Source organism: Apteryx mantelli, chromosome 18 (assembly GCF_036417845.1).
Source record: "Apteryx mantelli isolate bAptMan1 chromosome 18, bAptMan1.hap1, whole genome shotgun sequence".
Classification (NCBI taxonomy): domain Eukaryota; kingdom Metazoa; phylum Chordata; class Aves; order Apterygiformes; family Apterygidae; genus Apteryx; species Apteryx mantelli.
In genome coordinates this window covers 19,992,980-20,016,570 of record NC_089995.1, presented here as the reverse complement: position 1 = coordinate 20,016,570, position 23,591 = coordinate 19,992,980, and the positions used below count along the sequence as shown (strand labels likewise).

The window sequence follows — 23,591 nt, the reverse complement described above, 5'->3', positions numbered from 1 at the left end:
GCATGTGGTTACTTGATGATTGTCTCAATGTATTTGCGAAGTATAATACTACCTAAATGTTCATCTATTTAAGAGCTGAACATAGGCTGAGAGGGAAACAGGCACATACAATGGGCATAAGGCTACCGATCCATTCATAAATCTTCTCCCCTGAGCAAAGCTTAAATAAATGGCAAACCACAGTTCTATTGGTCATTATGAAAGACTGGACTGGGTAGAAAAATCCGTTTTTAACAAAAGAAGTATATGGTAAAACTGGACAGTAAAAACCTTCAAATACAGCAACGGGGAAATAACCACAAACCAATTGTTTCTGCGTTATAACACTTCCTCTTAAGCAACAATGTGCCAATAACTTAGCCAAGACATTTTAGCAAGGTGCTCCCCCAAAATTTCCTCTTTAAGTATCATACACCAATCTACCCATTATCCATTTTAACCGCATTGTTTTCATCACACTAAATGCAAGAAGGAGTAGCAGCATTTAATGAACCAACTGATATTTGCTGATCATGGTCAACTCTTGCTTATGAAATACCCACGGCACATTCTAAGCCCAGTGTTAAGTTGGAGATGTCAAAAGGACCCAGGGGATCCTCCTCACAGTGACATGGCATACTTAGGACAATTTTAATGTAAAAAAGCTGTATGGGTGTGAATGTGTGTGTGTGTGCACGGAACTGTTTTCACACATACAAATATACATCCTGCAAATACACATACTTTTTTTTTTTTTCCAGAAGGCTTTTATGCATCCAAGGGCCATTCTCTAACAGGTTCAGTTTAACAGAATACAGAAAGAGGAGTGAAGGTGATGCCTAAAGAAAAGGAAAGCACCTAAAAAAAAATCCTGTAAATTTGATGGCATGTTTTTTTAAGGGTTTTGAGAGTCTGCAACACACTACTGCTACTAAGGATTCAGCAACTTGTTTCACAGTCTCACACTCAAAATATTTACCTCAGCTTCTGTCTGTTGCTCTTCAGACTCAGTGTCATTACAACTAAGGCATGAGTCACACCTGCAAGCATCTTCTTTCTGCATTAGAATTAGAGCTCTTGCCCGCAGAATGGAGACAACATGCCAGATCCAAGTTCTTAGAAGAAATGAGCAGAGCCATATCGTGATGGGAGCTGGCAAAAAGGTATTCCTTGCTGATGAGTGTGCAGCAATAACTGGAAGTTAGAAGTTCCAAATAACGTCCACACTCCATTTCAGTGGAAGGCATGTGTGCATAAGTAGGAGAGTAGGGAAACACATTTAAATAGAATAAGCTATACATTACAGGACATGAGTGAGTATGTGGGAGCTGTCCTGGAGGCCTGGCATAGGTTCATCCCAGTGTGTGCACTGTCACTTTGGCCTATTCCTAGGTGCTGGTCCCACAGTAGTTTTTTGAAATTCACCTATTATTATATGTCACTAATATTTCACTGTCACTCTCCTTTCTGGAATGAACCTTCTTTGTCCTGCCAAGATCCCATGGGAAAATCTGAGCCCAGCCAACAGAGTAGCCTACTTCACACAGGCAGGAAGTGTGATGAGTGTGCTAAGTTTGGCTGCTGTCAGAGTCCAGCTATTGGGGAACTTCTGGAATGATCCTCCAAGAATTTCCTAGCAGGCTGCAGCCTTGGTATTTGGGGCATTTTGAATGGAAGAGGAAGACAAAAAAATAATAATCATGTCTTGGACAACATCTAGAGCCCAGAGGAGATCTCCACCAAGTGCTCTTCCATATGGACTTGGCCAAGCTATATCAGAGGATTCTAGTCCTGAAGAGTGTTGACACTAGTCAATCCATACCACTAGGCCAGGGGCCCAGGTTTCTCCCTAGTGTGGCTCACAAGTATAGCATGGCTGCAGGAAACCACTTGACTTCCTGTATCTTGGATAGCAGGAGTGGTTTTGCTGATGAAATACCTTGCTTAATTATCCAGGGAGGAAATGAGAGGGGAGACAAATTAGCCTAAGTTTCCCTGGGAACTAAGACAGACCCCAGTGAGTTATGGCCAGCCTAGCCAGATGACTGTAACATGGTGCTTTAGGGATACGTATGGAAGAGCTGTGCTCAGAAAGAATAAATGGGCATATAGGCTGTTCTAGAGACTGGCTTCCCATCCTAAAACAAAGGCATAATTAATAATAGGTGACATTTAATAGAATTCAAAGTGTCATTGGATTAATATAGACCTTGTGAGGAAGAGGAAGACAATGCTAAGAAGGAGAGGAAGTAATATTCAGGTGAATTATTCTATCACAAAAGGCTTCCTTCACTGTTCAGTGCTGAACTCTTCCTCCTTTATATTCATTTCATTAACAGTTACTGGACTGAGGGAAGAAACCTGAATATTACTGGAAAAGGATGTCACGAGGCAAATGACTGAACTAGTCTGTAAAAACATGATTCAGATACAGATAGTTCTGTGTTCATGAAGCAAAATACTAAGATGGCTTAGAGCTTTCACATTTTGAGGTCCAAAAGAGTCTTCTCTAGCTGTCCTCCAAACATGTCAGGTGCATACCTGTGCACTCCTCACATTTACACTATACAATACCACCTGGTTTACAGGAAGGTGCTTAGGCCAGGGCAGCTAGGAAAAAATGCATTCTGCTGGACTAGTATTCTGACTACTGTTAATATTTCTCCACAATGTAACCCTCATTCTCAACTTTGGCCCATAATCTTCAGTCCACAGGTCTAGTATGTATCATCCATCTGTTTTTCAAACAAAGCAAATGACAGGTCTGCAAGGCAACTTAGCCAGAGAGGGGAATAAAACACAGGAAGCTGATGCAACAAACACAACTCATTCTCCTTGCCATACTGTCTTCCAGAATAAATGTACTGTATCTGTGTTTCTGAACATGCTGTTTATAATGATGCTATCATATCGCCAAATAGAAAAACAGTTATGTCATTGAACTATGAGACCATGATATTCAGTACACTATCACTATCACAAAAAAAGAGAAATGCATGACCAAATATGTACTGGCTGCCATTTAGGGAATAATCACTGACACCCCCTCACCACCACCACCCCGCCCAATAGTAACTAATCTTTCTATCAAAGAGAAAATTTCTGCTATGTATCTGAAAATAGACTCAAAGCCTACTGAGAATTTATTATGAAAAATGCTAGCATGTGTGCTCAGATCATTAAAGAGAATGTAAAAGCAGGGCTAGAAGAGGGTAGCTTAACTGCTGAAACCTCCAAAGTTTTTCTTTTTCTAGCAACTAGCAGTGTACCCCAAGGGTCAATATTGGGTCCAGTCTTGTTCAACATACTCATCAATGACCTGGATAAAGGGACAGACTGCATCCTCAGCAAGTTTGCTGATGATACAAAACTGGGAGGAGTGGCTGATACACCAGAAGGCTGTGCTGCCATTCAGAGGGACCTCGACAGGCTGGAGAGATGGGCAGAGAGGAACCTCATGAAGTTCAATAAAGGGAAGTGCAGAGTCCTGCATCTAGGGAGGATAACCCCATGCACCAGTACAGGCTGGGGGCTGACCTGCTGGAAAGCAGCTCTGCAGAGAAGGACCTGGGGATCCTGGTGGACTGCAGGCTGACCATAAGCAAGCAATGTGCCCTTGTGGTCAAGAAGGCCAATGGTATCCTGGGCTGCATCAGGAAGAGCAGAGCCGTGCCAGCAGGTCAAGGGATGTTCTGTCTGAACATGAGAAAAAACTTTTTTACTGCAAGGGTGACTGAGCACTGGAACAGGTTTTGCAGAGAGGCTGTGGAGTCTCCATCCTTGGAGATATGCAAAAGCCATCCGGACAGGGTCCTGGGCAGCGTGCTCTAGGTGATCCTGCTTGAGCAGGGGGTTGGACCAGATGATCTTTAATGGTCCCTTCCAACCTCAACCGTTCTGCAATTCTGTATTGTAAAAATACCAGAATTAGCGCATCTCTTCCTTTATAGAAAGTGGAGCCACTTGCAAAGCCTGACCAAAATCACTCTCCTTGAAATGAAAGTCAAAAATTTTTGCACACAAATTGGCATCTCCAATGGATGTTCAGGCATATGCTATCAAAAAAGTAGTAGTATACCAGATGATAACAATGATAGGTATTTTATCACAGTCTTTGCGCATCTTCTGGGTAGTGTGTCATGCAAATATGACATTGAGTGCTTGTCTTTTTAATGTCGCTAAACTGTAACTACAAGATAACCAAAAAAATGTTTCTTTAAATTTGGTCTGATTAAATTTGGGGAAGAAGCAATAGCTTACTCATTGTTTTGCAATTACTAAAATGCAGAGAAAAATAGTGTCATTACAACATGAGGTACATTCAGCTTTTTCTACCAATGCTAATTACATGAACTATCTCTGCAGCATACGTTCTGACTAGCCCCAACAAGAGAAAACAACACATTAGTAAGGGTAAACTTCTTAGAAACACCAGAAAAAAAGCACACTTTGCAAGGGTGTAAATTCTGCCGGCCCTCATTTAGACATGAAATGGATTGAAAAGCACTCAAGGAAGCAGCGCCAGAAAAACAAAGGATTTTGTGAATTAATTTTAAAAAGAACACCACTGAAAATATTGCTCATGAAGAGCCCCAAATTAAAAGCAATGTGATGAAAAGAAGGACTTATGTTATTACTATAAATGCATCATTATAACAGAAAGAAAAGCAACTGAATATTGAAATTCTTACAGATTTAAATGCACTAAGAAACAAATGGCCAGACTGTTAAGGATAAATGTTGTCCAAGCTTCAGATTTTAATTTGCAAAGAAATGAACTCAGGAGAGAGTGAAAAAGGAATGAAGAATGACTCCTCAAGCTCATCTGTTAGATAAAGGGCTGGGAAGCAAAGGAGGCTATTCATGCTCCACCCCCAAAGGAAATATTGCAAACAGGCAATTTTACAAGTAGACTTTTAAAGACGTGAAAGGCATGATCTATTCCTTGAGAGAAGAGAAGTAGAGGAAGACATTCAGAGGAAAAGTCCAGAAGCTGCTCATACAGGACGTATTGACCAGATATGGGCCAAGGTGAGCAAGGCAGCAAGCCCCTTCTGTGGTGCTCTATTATTTTCTTACATCCATACATCATATTCAGCACTGTAATGGACACTGAAAGGTCGCTACTCCTCTAATGAGCTTTGATCCAAGAAAAACAAGGAAGAAAAAGTCCTTCCATTAGGATTCAGGAGGAGGATTTTCATGGGAATTGTATTTCTTCACTTACTGTGCATATGGATAAAGCAAGCTTGTCAGAATGGAATTTGGGAGAATGGGTACATTATCTGAGGTAAAAATGCTGTCTTTTGTACATAGGAAGGAAAGGAAAGTCTACAGCTATTTGAAGATGTCAGACATAAGCAGTGTAAAAGAGAGACTGGCAAATCTGGCATAAGAGCAACAGAGACAAAGCAGAACCTGGAGAAGGTACCATTGCAAAGGCTGAGGGAGGCTAGAATGTGGAGAGAGTTTTGAAACCTGACAGTGGGGTAGAGAGGATGAAAAATTTGAAGGTTTTTTTTTTTTTTTTTTTGCTTGTATGCTAAATATTTATACACATGCAAATTGCCCAGTTTAATAATTATTATAAAAGGTCCCATGTTGCTCTTCCAACCTTGGCAGCTAATGCCTGCCTTTCTAAAGACAAGTCTCCCCCAGTCCCAACCTTGCTCTACAACAGATGTGTGTCATTGCTAAATTTTTGAAAAAAAAATTTTTTTTAAGGTAGGTATGTTCCTGAAAAATCCAAGTGTGGGCTGCTTGCCTAGATACCATAAAAAAACACATTTCTCATGTTTGAAGTGTGACTACATTGCTAAGGCTACTAATGTAGTTACCTGAAGGATTGCCTAAACTTGATAAACTTAAGATCATGCTGTAAAAAATATTTTTCCATGAATCTGGTTGAACACAAGATAATGTTTTTTACTCAATAATGGCACAGGGTAGCTCTGTTCTATTACTAGGGACCACACTGTTACTCTTTCCTGTTCTCTCTTTCTGGGTGGGGAATGGAGAATAGTAAAACAATTTTAAAAAACATGCAGTACCCTTAGGAAAAAGGTTCTTTTTCTTCTGTACTTGTCCACTTCACTTAAACCATCAAGTTACCTCCTACTAGAGAACCCTCCATCAGTTTGGCTCTGGTGATGCCAGAACCAAACTGATCTGAGGTGCTTACTGTTTGACCTCCACAGAAGCCACAGCTCACACACAACAGCTCTCTGCAACATTTCATACACATGATTTTAGTAGTGTTATCGCTCCGATTCTACCTTCTCTCTCACTGCCAAATGACAGCCTAGTTAGCATATTCTTGATAGGTGCTTCCAAAAGATAACAGCTATCAGTTATATCAGAGGTACATGAAAGGTAAAGGGAGCTAGAGATCATGTCACAGTTTTAAATACAGAAATGTTTCTCAGATCGATCGGATTTCTTCTTTTCTTATTCAGAGACCGTGAAGCTGTGCCTCTGTTGGTACAACACCATATCACAGACCGGATGACACCTTGAAAAACATAGCTGAGTTCAGCTATATTCTTTATCCAAGTAACTCATTCATATTCAATTCTCTCATGGTTCTCTCCTCTTAGATTTCTTTCTGATTCTTCTTTGGCATGGCAAATACTAGATCTTTTATATTTAGTTATGCAGATAGTCCCTATCAGTCTCCACAGGGGGAGTCTCTCCAAAAAAAAAGGATAAAATACTCGCAAATAACTGATTTCTATTTGTGATAGAAATCTCACGTGGCTACTAGTTACCTGTAGAGAGTAACATGCAACTCTCTAGAGTGAGTCCATGCTTCTTCCTCCCCATAAAGTCTTGGATGTACCCTCGAGTTTTCTTGCTCTTCTCATTTTTTTCACAGCTTTGACGCAGCCAAGTATCAATTGGCATCTGAAAGAAAATGCAAGAGACCATCGTACAAGTAAATTTTCTAGCAAAGAGCTGATTGTGAGGAGAGGTCAGGCCTTCACTGTCACCTTCAATGGAACGGGACAGCCTGAGCAAAACTTAACATTCGTCGCAGAAACAGGTATAGCTCCCAACTTCTTCTTTCTCAGAATTAGTAATGCCATCTGGTGACGTTCTTTTAGCTTGATATTCACTATATGGGAACAAGAATACCTCAGAGCCAACACGCTGGTTTACATAGCCATGGGACTGATTGAGGTGTTTTTTGTATTACTCCCACCTCAACTGGCAGCGATAGCTTTCTTCAGTTTCAAACATATGGCATGAACTCAGCTGCAGGGGAGGGTGGTGTTTATTGACAATTAAATCTCTATTTCAGACATCTGGAAAAAAAAACAGTGTTGTTTATTTTCTTTAAAAGGTCCAAAGCCTTCAAAGCAAGCTAACACCCAGGCCACGTTTGGTATCTCCAGCACAGTGAGCAAGGAGAGCTGGAGTGCAGTTCTGCAGTCCACCACTTCCAACTCTGTGAGCATCTCCATTTCCAGCCCAGCTAATGCAGTCATAGGACGTTACAAGCTGAATGTGCAAAGTACTTCAAGTGGCAGCTCCTCGCCAGCAAACCTTGGCACCTTCGTTTTGCTCTTTAACCCTTGGTCTTCAGGTATGAACATGTTGGACTTCCCCTGAAAGAACCAACTCTCTCATTGCTTCATTAATATTTGCAGCTTCTTCACTTGATCTATGCATTTTTTTGCACAGGAGCTGAACATTCACCACATAACCTAGCACTGAGAACAGGAAATGGTTTAACAGTTTCTTAGGACCTTCTGGTACATCAAATCAGCTCTTTATATACTATACTTTATATACTATATACTTACTGGATATATAGTATATATACTTACTGGAAAGCTTCTTACCCTGAAAGATGTAGATTAAGTTCTGCTTTTGCCAGAGTTTCTCTGCTTCTGCATGAGTTTAGAAGAGTGTGCCCGGTCTCTGAGAAACCATGAAAAAAGACAAATCTACCAGCTGCCACCTTCTTCCAGATGAGACAGGTCCATACCTCTTTCTCCTCTCTAATATATCCCACCTTCTCTAAATATAGGAAAACCTGAGTTTCACCATCTGTTTATACCAACGAGAACAGCAAAGGGTGCATATCTGCAAACATTCTTACTGAGGTTCCCATATAGGGATTTCATGTATTTTGCCAGATGTGGTGTTACAGACCTCTGCTTTGGCTTTTCAGGTGATGATGTGTTCTTGCCTAACAAGGCTGAGTGTGAGGAATATGTGCTAGAAGAGTTTGGCATCATTTTTGCAGGCAATAAACAGCATATCAACAGCTTTGGATGGAACTTTGGCCAGGTAAACGCAGGGTTGAAACTTTGGTGTTCTGTGCTCCTGTTTTCACATGAGCTGGGTGACAAGGGCTTGTTCAGTCTTCCCAGTTCAACACAGTCATATACCTCAGAAACACAGTAGAGTCCAGTACTGAAATTAGAACTCCTGTCAAGCCCTGTTACGCTGATTAACAGGAGGATTTGTAGGACCAATTAGTCATATGGCTCAGGACTCAGAGATGCAGCCTGCAGAAATCTTCGTTTCTGCTATGTAGTAAAGTACTGTAGCAACACTGGGAAGCACAGACCCTGCCTTCACTACACAGATTCCAAGTTTTGAAAAGCTCTTCAAGTTCTAATCTTCATAGTTGTTGAGGCCATCTTTTCATCTGGTAATTCCTGGTTGAGCCACAACACTTCATTCAGTGCTTTGGAAAACGTTAACCAATTATGTGGCTCTTTTTATTTTGATTTTTAGTACAGTAGAACAATCTGTGGTCCCAATACACTAATGTATTTCTGTAACATAGTTTCAAGGAGATATTCTCGATATTTGCCTTTCCATGCTGGATCGAAGTTTAAACTACCGCCAGGATCCTGCCACAGATGTATCTCACCGAAATGATCCCAAATATGTGGGCCGTGTTCTCAGTGCAATGGTAAGCAAGCTATTCAAAAGTCCAAACCACTACCTGTTCTTTTAAAGCAGTTAGCTAAAATGAGTATGAAGACACTTCTCAGGAAATTTTAGGCCACTGTTTTTGTGCACCAAAAACGTGAGCCAGAGAAACCTCTGGGTGGCTGTCTGATTTGAGCCTGCTAGATTTATTTCATCTGTGGTATTTCTGATACTTTATCGCTTTGATATCCAGTTGTCAAACTGAAAGTGTAAGTGGTGGGGTGGTATGTAGAGGGACCGGTCCCTGGAGGTCTTTAGTCCAACCTCCCATTTCATGTGAGCCTACAGTAGCACTAGATCAGATCAGCCATGGCTCTGTCAGGCTGTCTTGAAAATCTCCAAGGATGGAGGTTTCATAGGCCCTCTGGATGACCTGTCCAGTGCTGTGGTATCCATGTAGTGAGGAATTTTTCTCTTGTGTCCAATACAATTTTCGCAAGCTATAACCTTCTGCTGTTGCCTCTTGTTATATAATCTGCCAGTACTGAGAAAAGTTTGGCTTTGTCAATTTTGTCTCTCCCCTTCAGTTAGTTGTAAGCTGCGACTAGATTTCCCCTTATCCCCTTCTTCACCACACTGACCCAGCCCAGCTCTCTCAACTTCCTCTTGCAGCTCCTGTGCTCTAGGCCCCTGACCATCTTGGTAGTCCTCTCTCCTGGTCCCTCTTCAGTGTCTCAGCTGGGCACAGTATTCCCAGCACAACCTCACTAGCACCAATTAAATGGGATAATAACTTCTCTCCATCTTCCAGACATGTTTGTCCTAGTGTATCCCAGTGCGTGCTTTTCCTTATTCATGACAAGAGAACACTGTTGACTCAAATTCCATCCGGCATTTGCCATAACTCCCAGGCCCCTTTCAGCAGGGCTGCCACTCAGCCGGCTGCTTCCCAGCCTGTACCAACGGAAGGGTTATTCTGCCCCAAGTTCAGAACCTTACACCTTTTCTTTATGGGCTTCATGAGGTTTCTGTTGGCCCAGTCCTCAAGATTCTCGAGGCGAGTCTAGATCAATGCTCTGCTCTATTTGTTGTGTCAGCCACTTCCCCTAATGTAGTATTGTCTATAAATTTGCTGAAGATTCACTCTGTGTCATCAGCCAGGCACACTCTGAAAGCTATGGGAACTGCATTGTATAAACTGATGATGCCATTCAATCATACAGTGACAAAGTTGCTACCTCATGACAGGAAGGTTCACCACACACTGGTGTTTGTCTTCTTGCCTCGTGTTACTGTACTTGAGTGGGAGAGACGGTGGTTAAATGCTGTTCATTATTTGAGGGGACACATATTTCATTTCTCTAAAAAAATATGACTTCCTGAAGGCCAACTGCATGAAGCAGTGGCTTTTGTCCACTAAAACACCATTTAAGGCTTTTCTTCCCTCCTACGCACACACTGATTTTTCTGTTTTAAACTCTTAATTTATCTTTTCACAAATTTAGTGAATATTTTTACAGGTCAACAGCAATGATGACCAAGGGGTGCTGCTAGGAAACTGGAGTGGAAATTATGAGGGTGGGAAAAGTCCGAGCAGCTGGACTGGAAGTGGTGAAATCCTGCAAAACTGGAAGAAATCAGGATTCAAGCCTGTAAGATATGGACAGTGTTGGGTTTTTGCAGCAGTGTTGACTACAGGTATGTTTTATGTAATACGCATACTGACCCTGCACAGACTCTGGTATAGGAAACACTAATAATAATGTCTACCTGGAAGTCTTTCAAGATATTAGTATGTTATATGGAACTTCATATTCCAGCAATACTTCTTTTTAACTATGGGTGTGTATTGACTCTTTAGTGCTTAGATGTCTGGGGATTCCCACTCGAACGATTACAAACTTCAGCTCTGCTCATGATGCAGATGGAAACTTGCGTGTGGATGAGTTTTATGATACTTCTGGAAATCATTTGAACAGGGGAGCTGACAGCATCTGGTAAAGCTCTACAGTATTTAATAGTAAGACCTATCAGTGAGGAATAGGGTCTTCAGGTACAGAGTGTAGATTCTAATGACAAATGCTCTGTTAATTCGTTAAAAATTGTCCTCAAAACGACGACACATACAGGATCAAAAAAACCTGTAATCCTATTAAACTCAGTGTAAACATAAGCAGCATTTTCGCTCTTTCTTAGTTAAACAGATAATTATGACATAAGTTACAATGGCAAACTGAAGCCAAGACAGGAAGAGTTACAGCTATGATGACACAGGTGACTGAAAATTTGTGATACTACACTGGAAATATCAAACAGTGGGACTTGATTTAGTTTGGAACTAGCTTTCAAAAATAGTTCATGTTAAACTGTAAAAGTTCAACAGAACTGAGCCCAGCTTTTTTCTTGCAGTGAGATCATTTGCAGTGAAAATAACTTAATTATTGCCATGATTAAGCATCGGATGCAATTCAAACAAGTTTGATTCATCAAAGAACAGATGCAGCCCCTTGCTTTTTGCCCTGTTTACTCCTCTGCTTGTTCTGGAGCCATCCTGAATATAAGTGATAACTGCAGCATTGTGCTGTAAGACACAGCTAAAACAAAGGACTACATGCTCAGAACTTTTGGGGAAAAAAAGGCTCAAGACTTTTTGTATAATTTTACAAATTTGCTTTCTGCCCTTGAACATTTAAGTCTGTTACATAATGCAATTTTCAGCTCTGATCTGACTGAGATAGAATCACAGTGGATATGGTCAGTCTCAGCTAAGAACCTGACAGAATTAAAACATGTGATACATTTAATTAAGGTGATGGGTGTGAATAGGAATTTAGAAGAAAATGGCCCTTATCTTGATTACTTCTTATGGAAGCCAGCTTCCCCCAGAAGACTGTGTTATTTTTTTTTCTTTTCTTTTTTTTTCTCCCTCATAGTTTATAACAGCAACACAGGTTTTATTATTTTCTGCTCTGATGTTCAATTCTTATGTTTTCCCAGTAGGTTAATGGGTGCAGAAAGCAATGGGAGGGACAAGCTTCAATTTGAGAGTGTGCCATTGTATCAGTGGATAAGACATGCATACGATACAGCCGCAAAACATGGTATTTTAGAAAACTAGTCTCTATTCACCCTTTTATGAATATCAACAACAAAGAACATCCAGAAAGCAGCTTCTAGCTAGATAGTAGAAGAACCCTTAAGTGAAAGGATATTTACAGACTCTTAACATACAGCCATGGACAGATCAATGTCGAGCCCCAGCAGATCCTGGATATGACAGCATCTTCTTGGGGCTGTAAGCAGATGAATGTAATTTTGTAACAGTACTGAAGTATCCCAATGCTCTGTCATGGGCCAGATAAGACCCTAGGAAATCCATGGAGAAGCGAAAATGCAAAGATGACAAAGACTCCATTGATTTACCCGCCCCCCCCCCCAAAAAAAAAAATTGGTTGGTAGGTGGGAGGAGGCAAAAACAGAATATGGATGTAAAAGCAGACACACGTACTAGTAGCTGACTTTGTTCATTTTTGAATATAGGAATTTCCATGTCTGGAATGAAAGCTGGTTTTCTCGCAGTGACTTGGGCCCCTCATACAGTGGATGGCAAATTCTGGATGCAACTCCTCAAGAAGAAAGTGGAGGTACACAGATTTCATTTCAGGAATAATGTTGAAAAATTATAAAGTCAGTCACTTTCACAGGGAAGAAGAAATTCAACCATTGTCAAAGTAATTTATTTCCTTGTCCAGAAATAGAGTAGCAGAAGAGAATACGTTCTTTGTTTCATTAGAGAAGCCTCAGCTCCTCTTTGGATGCCAAACTAGGCTTCTAGGACCAGTCTGTCTCAGCTAATCCCACATTTCCAATGTAGGTATTCAGAGCTTTTGAAAATTAAAAGATATTATAAAATACATCAAGTGTACCTTCAGAATAAATACAAGATACATTGATAATTAGCCTGGTACAAGTCACTGTATGGATGAAAGGGCTGGAGTAGAACACCAGGGCTCCATAATTCAGGCATCACTGATAAATATCTGTCTAGGTACCCTGCCTACTATGAAACAGTTGATTAGTCCTAAATTATTTTTTCTTGACGCTGTAGGGATTTATCAGTGTGGTCCTGCCTCGCGGAACGCCGTCAAAGAAGGAGATGTAGATCTGGACTATGATTGCCCATTCGTATTTGCAGAAGTGAATGCAGACTGTATGTACTGGAATTATGATCCCGCAAATGGAAAGAAAACATTAATGTTCTCTGAGTCCACAGTAATTGGCCAATTCATCAGCACAAAGGCAGTTGGTAGAGATGACCGTGTAGACGTCACCAATGATTATAAATATGCAGAAGGTAAAGAAAAATTCTGTTCTTATGGTTACACAGACACTTCATTCTAAAACTTACAGAAACTTTAGGATAGGAGTCTGTTGGTGAGCAATTCTGCTCATATATACGGTAGGAGCAAAAATTATACTCAGTTTCTTCAGTTCTAACAGAAAGGGGAAAGAGAAGGTTAAAGACTAAAAAATTCGGCCCCTGCCATTTCTGATATGGAGCTGATTTGTGGGATCTGAATAAGACAAGTCCAATTACTTTGAGTAAAACATTCACTGTTCTGCTTGCCTACACTAATGTGCACTGTCTCTGCTTTGTTAAAATTAGCCTACAGCACCATTATTTGACACAAGGATGAAATGTGTATTACAGAAATCTAAGCTAAATCACCACCTAGCCCAAGAAAAGCAACATTTTCAAGAGTCAGACAACATGTAAATTTGTCAGTCTTTTGGGTTTGATAGTGCAAAAAGATAAATACAATAATCATTAACTGAATTTTCAAGTGCAAACAATGAACACTGCTATCGGAAATATATAAATATATATGCATATATTCATATATATATATGAAATATATATATATATGAGCAGTGTTCATATATATATATATATATATATATATCCAGAAGGGTGAAAAGCAGAACCCAAATAGCTACCTTCCAATGCCATCAACACTTCACCTTATAGTAGGGCCTTTTCTGTATTAGCAGATAAGAACTTACACTTATCAGTGTTACACCCATAAGAGGGGTTAGAAATGGGAAGAGTGAGAAACTTCAGACCAAAGATTTGATGCTACAAAGAATTACTATTACAGGAACAGTGACACAAACTGACTGTAGATCCAGAAAATGATGTGTGGCTGTGGAAAACAGAGGGTCTGTTTGCCTGTAAGCACAGACATTATGTTCTGCTGACCAGTCTCTAACAGTCATGTAAAAAGAGATGCATTTTAACTGGTGAGGATGATTTTCATGGTTCTCACTAACAGGTTCTACAAAGGAAAGAGATGTTTTTAAGAAAGCCCGTAAGAAGCTGGGGCTAGAGGATAAATTTGATCCCACAGCACCAACACCAACGGAGATTGATCAAAAGCCTGACATTTCAGGGAAGTTCAAGGTGGCTGGCCCTTTAGAAGTTGGAAAAGATCTCAATCTAATTCTGGTTCTTGCAAACCTAACTTCTGATGCTAAGACTGTTCAGGTAAATATGACGGCTTGGTGCACTGTATACACCAGGAGACCCGTTCATGAGATCTGGAAGGACTCCATACCTGTCACTCTGGCTCCTCAGGAAGGTAATTCTTCATATAGCTTTTAATCAGAATTGTGCGATTGTTTTATCAGTAAATGAGCATTAGTTCTGAAGGTAGTAAACTTGGGGGGGGGGGGGGAAGCTACAACAAATTACAATCTTAAATTTCTACACAAAAGAGGCTGAAAAGGCCAAAAATACACTGCACTTGAATTTTGTGCGCTTAAATGCACAAAATTCATGTTTTGAAAAATGTATATTAGGCATGAAAAGAAGGTGGCGAGTAAACATAATGAAGTTTCTTTTAACAAAACTTGCCAAGAAAAGCTAAGGAAAACATAAAAAGCATAGAAATTGACTCCAACTGAATGTCTTCTGGTCAATTACAAGGGGCCTTACTGGTAGATAATGGGACACAGCTAACAGCAGAAGCAAGAAACCTGATCCATTAGCACCTTAGAATGGAATTAAAGTATGAAGAATAGAAATAGCTGAAATACCCTGTTAAGCTCCAAAATAGGTAGGAAAAGAAAGTGATTATCCAAGCATAGTTGAGGAGTAAGGGACCTAAGACCTTTTTCAGATGGTGTTTGATATGCCTAAATAGGAGCACTCTTGGAAACATGAAATTAATTTAGTGATAGGCGCTTGGGATAATAGATGTGTCAAAAACTCTAAGGAGAACTGAAAAATGATTGATTCACTATTGACACTATATTGTATTAATCTTAGGCTTCAAGTTACTAGTGAGAAGCAGAAATAATGTTTCTCTTCCTTAATATGTAATTTTGACTTGTGGAGTTGGGATTTATCAGCTTCCTCTAAAGTATTGGAAACTGAACTCTCAGTGAAGACAGAGCTTACATGCAGATGTTCCTAATAGCATTACAGTTATGTAGGTACTCTGGTGTCTTGTGCTTACACACACTGTGTTAAACCAATGGCTGAATTTAGGGTCAAGAGAGGGTCACCTCCTGCTCTCTGATGCTCTCTGATCTCACCTGCTCTCTGATGGCAGAGACCGTTTGAAGAGATTTTTACCCTCTTCTGTCAAGTGAAGCATGCACCATTTGCTAGGATTTGTACTTAACAAATCCCTTGCTATTGGAGCAATCTAAGCCATTCACAATACTCTGTTTCTTGCTCTCTATTGTGGCACTTCACATTGGTGACCTGTCTTTTTTTTTTTTTTTTTTTTCATTTTTCATCTGCTGTACGCTGCTGAAAAGTATTTTGTGATTCACAGTGTTTGCATGTAGCATAGATACTCTACAGTTCTTCTGACGCTGACATCTATTGTATGAACAGCCAAAATTGTGGAATTACCCTGATTCAGAGACACAGGAGATCCCTTCCAATCCTGTATTCCTTAGTTTGAATTACAGCATGACAATTACTGTAAAAACACATGATGATAAAGAGCCGATAGGGCTACGAAAGATAATGGGAATGCAAACATGTTATTTAGCCCATGTGTTGTATACCATAAGTAAAGAGGACTGATGAGTCCTACCAGAGCATGTCTTATAACAAATGAGGTAGCACTGGTCAATTCATTAAACTCCATCTGTCTTATCTGTCAGAGCAATGGGGAGAGACACAAGCCAGGCAGTATGGTAGTAAGGGATGGAGGAGGGATTATAGAGAAGAAATCACTCTGCCTCTGACAAACTGATAGATCTGCATGAATTGAGTTTGCCAGTGATGACTGAAGGTCTTCCTAGTCACAGACACAACATAGAAGGAAAATATTAACTAAAGTATCTGTTGACTTAAGAAGGATCGATAAACACTTTTATTTATTTATTTATTTTTATTACAGAGAAACAATTTCCCATTCAGCTATCATACGCTAAATATCAAGAGCATTTAACTACAGACAACACGATCCAAGTAACAGCCTTATGTCACGTGGCAGGTGGGATTCAAGTGCTAGTGCAAAGAGACATCACCCTGGACAATCCTGCCATTGACATACAGGTAAAGCGCTATCCCTTTGCTACTAACTCCAACAGCAGAGAAAGGGGAAAATGAGGGGAGCTCATCTCTTATAAGCACTTTCTTCCCTCCAAAGAGATGTTCTGCTCACATTCTGCCATGATCCATTCTACCATCTCATAATATCGCCTCTGCTGGGGAGGCTTGGAGAGAAAAGAATACTGAGAATTCCACCTTTCAAGCATTTTCTTTGCACAGGTACTGGGTGAGGCAGTAGTAAATAAAGAAGTGGATGTGGAAGTGATATTCACCAATCCTATTGATATGGAAGTGATGGACTGTGTGCTGCAGGTAGAAGGCAGTGACCTGGTCAGAGGAATCCTTGAGATAAAGTAAGTACAAAGAGGACCTCCTTCCTGCTGTTGAAGATATATGAGCCGGAACGTAGGCATGAATTACTTTGAAGTAAACACTGGGATGAGACAGACAGAATTTTCTTCATGCTGTAACTTGAGAGGTCCGTCAGGGACAATGTCTCTCATAATGAAGCACATTGCAATTATTTGCCCTCCCAAACTTTGGAACCAAAGCACAGGCCAGATGGAGACTTGGTTCAAAGCTGTCATAATTTAACAAAACTTATTTGCCTACCTATCTAGTAGGACCCTATGGTTCCAGCAAAAAATATATATGATACCCATGCAATAAATTTTACTGAGGCTCTCTGTGCAGCTACAGGGCAGATGGGTTTAACTTTTGCGTTCTGATTACAGAATCGACAGTGGGGCACTTGACTGTTTCTGCCTACACTATATCTAAACTATACAATATTTTAGCCAGGATTTCTTTTCACTTTATAAAATGCAGTGTGTGTGTCAGTTAGAGTGTTCAGCCTCCTAAACAATTTGCATTTACCTCAGCCAGCCAGACATACATGCATGTAAAAAACAGATGCGCCAGTGGCTCAGTTTTGTGTACAAAAATGAACACAGGTTGTTTAGACACAAGCTGTCATCTAAAAGGGCGGTCATACGTCTGAAATGTACAACCTCAAGTATGCTCTATGCATAACTATTGTAGGCATAATAAATCACGACTAAGAAGGATGACCTTTAAAGAACAGACTAAACCACAACCTTTGTTAAAAAGTCACAGCAGCTGCTACATAGATAACTAATTTTAGTTTACTAAGGCCTAGAATTTAGACACAACTGACATCCATTAAGCAGGAACAAAGAGAATAGGGAAAACGGTGAATATTATGATTTTTTTTTTTTAAAAAAAGGGAAACTATTTTTCCAAAACAAGAACTGCAGGCACACTGATTTTCAAGCTTTGCATCCAGAACTCTACAAAATTAATTATATTGGGAGATTAAGAAACATGCTCAGGAAACCATCTAAACTACAGCTCACTTCATTAGAAGGTCCTTATATAGGTGGTGCTGATCAGATGAATCAGTAGACTGGAATAAAACACGTTCCTATTCCTATAAATCCCAAGTTCTTCTTATTATGTTTTCACAGAATGACAGAATTTTGATGATTTATAGTTTGTCATGCCTTTTTTTTCAGTATTTCAAAGTTGAAACATAAAAGTAAATTTGCAGCCAGTCTCTCACTTGGTACATACACAAACTTGCACGCAAACTTCTAAATGCACTGGCAAATGCAGATGCTTTTAAAAAATGCCTAGGATATGGGAGAGTGCTTTTTAACTGAACATGGATATACACACACACGCACACCCACGTACACAGCAACTTAACATTGTCATTTGCACTTGGGCAACTAGGAATGGTCTATCCCCTTACTTATAATCTCTCCTGAGGCAATTTAGCAAGCCCATGTTATGTATCACCTGCAACTTTATCCTCTAGGCAAAACAAGACAATATAACAGGGTAAGGCTGTTTGGGATGACCATAAACATGAGTTTTCAAGAATTAAAAAAAATACTGTTTTAAAACATTTTAACTTCCATTTAGGATTTCCTGGTGTGCAAGTACTTAGGTTTTCTTGGTGCCATAATCTATTCCTATTATCATTTTTCATTGTCTTGGCTCATTCTTTTTTTTTTTTTTTTTTTTAATAATTCAATGATCTCTTTTACATCTTCTGTTCTGCATTGTTTGATCTCTTATGGTATTAACATGTCGCCCTTTGTGTGCTTATCTGGATCACTGCATGATATATTTGCTAGAGATCTCAATGCATGGGGTTGAGTATTTAAATACGTGTCCGATAGCTAAACCCTATACTGTCTTTTCATGGCCATCCTGTGAATTCTACAGAGCTGATAGCAATAGTGAAGAAGCTCAAGGATGACACATAAGGTTGTTTTCAGCTGACATTTTCCCTTTGTTTCCTATTTTTAGTGTACCGCCACTGAAAGCCGGTGAGAAATCTAGCACAAAGTTTAAAATCATCCCTTCTGAGAGTGGCCCCAAGCATCTACTTGTTAATTTCTCCTGTGACAAATTTGCAGATATCAAAGCCTATAAGATTATAAATGTGATTGGTTAAGAGGAAGGTGTACAATAAGTGATCCGTTTCTGAATAACTTGAACAAAATAGCATATGAAATCCATGAGAAATTAAACCAAATCATTGCTGCTTCTGAAACAAAATCCTCACTTTCTGCAATAAGGGGATACTCCCCCATTATATCATTAAATTTTTAAGTTGTAATTTTAAATAAACTGAGGAATAGTTGATTCTTCATGTACTGTTGTAAGTGTCCATGTTATTAAATACAGCATCTTACATTCTATCCAGAGATTGATTTTTGCCTGTTTTTCTTTGGAAATCATTCTTTCTGGCTCCAGATGTTTCAACACAAACATTCATAAACATGTGCTTACTCCTTCAGAGCCTTATACAGTGGGCTTGCAAAGTGGTACTTTTCCTTTACTGCAACTGTGGTACTAGAGACTAGCCAGAGTGAGGTGCATGATTTATGGAATTTAGCGCTCTTTTACTGCAAAGTTTATCACTGTGTGACCTGAGCACCTATCCCGATTTTTTGGGAGGGAGGGGAAGGGGGGCCAAATCAGAATGACCAAATGAGGCCTAGGAAATGTTCTAAAGGAATTTGTATGGTGTCCAGTTAGAAGGCAGTTTGACAAACACATTGGGATAATTGCCCAGCCTAATGTATATGATATTTTGGCATGCTGACATTTTTCACTTGCTGATATTATCTGGGAAGCAAAGGGAGGGTAATGTTAAATCACAGGGAATTTTACCTTGAGAACAATTAGGAATTCTTCATTATAGATTAATCTGTGTCAGGAAACCATCCTTTTCAGCAAATAATAAACTAAATACAGAGTCCAGTTAACCTCAAGGTCAGGAGAGTTCAAGTTTAGTAGAGTTTACTTAAACTCTTTATGGGGCGATAGGTACAGGCCACAGGCATGAAAGAAATTAGTGAGGGAAAAGGATGTCTCTAAATTTGTTTCGATGTTGTGAGGCCCAAAAATTCCAGTGTAAGGGTGTGTTTTAATAAAGGGTGTATTAGTCTTCATTTAAAAATTGTGTAATTAAACTTAGCTGTTGATTTCCACATCTTCCACCTGTTGCTAAACAGCATGCGTAATGGCAGATGTTCTCTCAATGCAACCCTAACTGGCAGCTAATGAAGTACTTCGTGTGGAAACAGAAGCTAAAAGCGGGGTTCCAGGAAAAGGTGAACTAGGTGTAGTACAGTGAATGACTTGGTTTATGGCTGATAATTATATAGTAGTAAGTCAGTCTCTGAAAGTGAACTGTGGGGATGAAGTGAATGGAAAGTAAAGCTACTGCTCTGCTGTACTTTGGACTGCTGGGCCAGGGAGCCAGTTAAAATCTGGCTGGAGCCAGCCCCATGCCTCTCCCTTCGTCCCACAGTGCAGGGTGCCTGTGACTTGCCATAGGGACTCCTCACTGTTATACAGGCAGCCCAAGCTCACACTGGCTATAAACCCCGTTTGCCCTTGCAGCCTGCAAAAAAATTGCTTTAGGAAGGCACTTCCTGCCACCTAGTTTTCCAGTGCTGGTCACATGGTGAGAGTACAAGAGCAGACTGGACATCTAATGTTGAGATGGGCTAGAGAGAGGTTGTACAAGCCCACAGTTGTACCCTCTCTTTTTCTCCTGATGCTCTTCAAGGTTTGTCAGAGCCCAGAGCTCTCATCAAATGGGTCAAGCGATGGGAGTTCAAGCTCAAGCATAGCCTTGGATCCACACTCGAAACAGAGTGTGGATATATCTCTAAGGACTTCCTGCTACATCTCTTGCACCAGTGGAAACCACCAGACTCCACTGAAGTCAAGTGAACTGCACTAGCAGAAATGAGAGAATCCTATAAACTGGACCTCCAGGGGAATTAAAAGAGAGGCAACACTTTCCCTGCAACACTTCACACACACAGAAAGTTAACGTGTCCAATTAAATATGTGCCTACTGGGATACAGACTCACAGAAGGGACTCTGCAACATTTTTTGCAAAAGTTATTGATTTCCTCTTTCTAGTAAAGAGCAGCAACAGTACAAGTGCAAGGTGCAATATGGTAACCCGGAGGATTATGATAGTGCACAATAGAGGAAATGATTAAGGAGATGAGAGAAATAAAACAGTACATTTTCCTTGGAAAGACAGCAAACTGCACAGCAACTTCAAGGCTCTGGAACTAGGGAGAAGAGGGAATAAAATATCCTGAACAATTTTGGTGATGAGTGGGTGGAAACGAGCCAGGAAAAACACCTGTGACAATGTTAAGTCATTAGTCATATAGGAACCGCGACCGCTGCATTCCATAAGGATTACAAAAGAAGCTCCGGATGCTTTGGTGTGGTGAAGGTGCCGACCGGCAGGTGCCAGTTTGGGATGTAGGCCACTCTCCACAAGGTTCTGGTGGTTTGGTGAACACCATTGTGGGCGTGTCATACAAAGGTAAAAGAGGTGGTTGCAACCGAGGCAGAAAAAGTGTTCTGAGATTTAATTACTTACATGAGTAGCAAGGAAGAAGAAAGGATGGAAGAGTCATACTCCAGAGGGAGCAATGAGCAGTGTCTGAAGCAATCACTGTAAGTATTGAACACCTGAACTTCAGAACTGGTCGATGCGGTTTGTCACTAGGGCTGTGTGTGAAGATCAGGTAACATCAGAGGCTTGTGGCTCTTATGGTTTCCAAGGAATATGAATTAAGGGTAAGAGAAAAAGACCAACTAAAGGAACTACGAGCAGCAATCAAATCAGCTCAAGGAGACTCCTGGAACAAGTTTTGAGAGCCTGAACATCCTGGAAACTTCCAAGAAGAGGAAGGACCTCTGAATTATAATGTAAGTGGAGATACACAAGATCACATCAGATATAGTGCTGTCAAATGTGAAAGGTTTGAGTTTTTCTTTCAATACAGGGCTAGAGTGAATGTTGTATAAGTAAGTATTCTTTTAGTCTTCATGCTATCAAGACAATGTTTCAAATAATGATGTGAGAAGCCAATTTTTTGTAAGGTCTATTTTAGAGTTGCTACCTTAGAAACACCTGTTAAAGCTTAATTTCTGTTTCTTTTTCATTTTTGTTTTCTTTGTAACTTAAAATTCAGACTACTTTCTATAAGTCTTTACTGAGAGATAAAACATGATCAGCGGGACTCAGGAATCCGAAATAGAATTATTCCTCCCCACAAAAATGTCACTTTACTGCCTGCATACTTTGAAGTGAGGCTGGTGATAATAAAAAGTAATATATTGACAGTTGTGAAGATAGAAAGGCTTAGAGTCTGCACTGTTTTTCTTTTTTTTAATTACCCATGTTTAGTACTTTTTTTTTTTGAAAGAAAACTTTTGCTTAAATAGTCAGAGAATATGGAGCTGGCTAACAAAATAGGCAGTAGAAACTTGTTCCTAGTGGGACTTTAGCATTTCACATAAAACTCAGGTGGGTTTTAGAGATAATCTGAGACTTTAAAAAAAAAAAAAAAAAAAAAGCCCATAGCTGTTAAACAAAACCATAAGTGACATTAACCAAGCTGGAAGTTAAGCAATAAGGAAGCGTCCCTTTTCCTTCATATGGCTTGTACCTCCCACCACACTCCCTGTTTCCTCATCCTTAAAGACAACTTATTCATGGCACACCTATTATTCTTTGTAGGAAGTTCTACTTGTCTTGGGATTCTAGAGAATGTATTTCCTCTGAGTAAATAATTTTGGTATCTCCTCCCATAATTACACCCACGCTGAGCAGGAACATTGGCATTAGACATACATCTATTATAGGAACTGGTTAATTCGTCCGACAAGTTTACAGGTATTAATAACAACTGCTAAATACCTCTCCCTTCTCCTGAATTTCAGTCAACAGCACAAATAGGTTCTCTTGTTTGTTTGTTTTTTTTTTTTATGATTAACGTGAATTGGACATCCTTGAAGAACAAAGTAGAAGGTGTATGCCATTCACGTAAGCTGAGGGAATGGCAGGTGAGTTCTGTATGTCATTTGCTTCCCTTCAACGTGTTTTTTACTCAAGAAGTATTTCCTTAAGATACATGCCCTGTAGGTATCTGCATAGATTTCTTATCTGGAGGAAATTTTATATTGTAAACTGTTCTTGCACTTCACTTTTAACTGTTTATTGTTATTATCAGATCTATTTGAGAATAAGTTCTAAACTGAGCAAAAAAATTTCTGGGGGGAAAAAAAAATCCCATTATTTCAAAGGCCTCACCCAGAACTCTATCTAGCCCCCTTGTTTTTTAAATGACCTTTCAGAGACATTTTGTACTTTTATTTTGTATCAACAAAATTAGTAAAATCCATCCTAATGGAGCTGGGAGCATGGAGCCTATAGACGGGAACTAGATTATACTCCAATGTTGTCCCACACTTTGTGTAGGTGTTTATAAATACATTCAAAGATGTGTTAAAACCCTGCTAAAGTAGAGTAGTAATGGCAGTGTCTCTGCTTTGTATCAGTAGAGATCATTATTTAAAAGGAAGAGGATTGGTGAACTTGGCAATTGGAAGGCAGGTTTATCTTTTGTTCAGCGATGAAAGAAACCTTTTGAACTCCATTTTGAAAATGTTACTTTGCTGGGGAAACAGCAGCCTAATGCAGTTCACTGTCATATTGTCCCAAAATTTCAGGCTAAAGGCTGTCTGTTTCAGCCCATTACTTCTTTGTAGTTATGGACTACAAAAAAAAAA

General features: G+C 39.8%; 1 protein-coding gene across 1 annotated transcript; it reads left to right on the top strand.

Moving 5' to 3' along the window:
* The first annotated feature begins 3,489 nt into the window (after positions 1-3,489).
* Positions 3,490-19,102, top strand: LOC106497581 (protein-glutamine gamma-glutamyltransferase E-like). Its single transcript, XM_067307982.1, has 13 exons — positions 3,490-3,616; positions 6,854-7,021; positions 7,322-7,564; positions 8,156-8,274; positions 8,780-8,908; positions 10,389-10,566; positions 10,730-10,865; positions 12,409-12,512; positions 12,977-13,222; positions 14,202-14,507; positions 16,287-16,444; positions 16,661-16,794; positions 18,779-19,102. The coding sequence occupies exons 1-13, from the start codon at positions 3,490-3,492 to the stop codon at positions 18,924-18,926; spliced, it is 2,196 nt and encodes a 731-aa protein (XP_067164083.1). The 3' UTR covers positions 18,927-19,102.
* Positions 19,103-23,591: the final 4,489 nt, after the last annotated feature.

Coding starts and splice junctions, on each gene's coding strand:
- LOC106497581 (XM_067307982.1), top strand. CDS start 3,490: ATGCACCAGTACAGGCTGGGGGCTGACCTGCTGGAAAGCAGCTCTGCA. Junction 7,565..8,155: donor CTTTAACCCTTGGTCTTCAG/GTATGAACATGT, acceptor TTGGCTTTTCAG/GTGATGATGTGTTCTTGCCT. Junction 10,866..12,408: donor AGGGGAGCTGACAGCATCTG/GTAAAGCTCTAC, acceptor TTTTGAATATAG/GAATTTCCATGTCTGGAATG.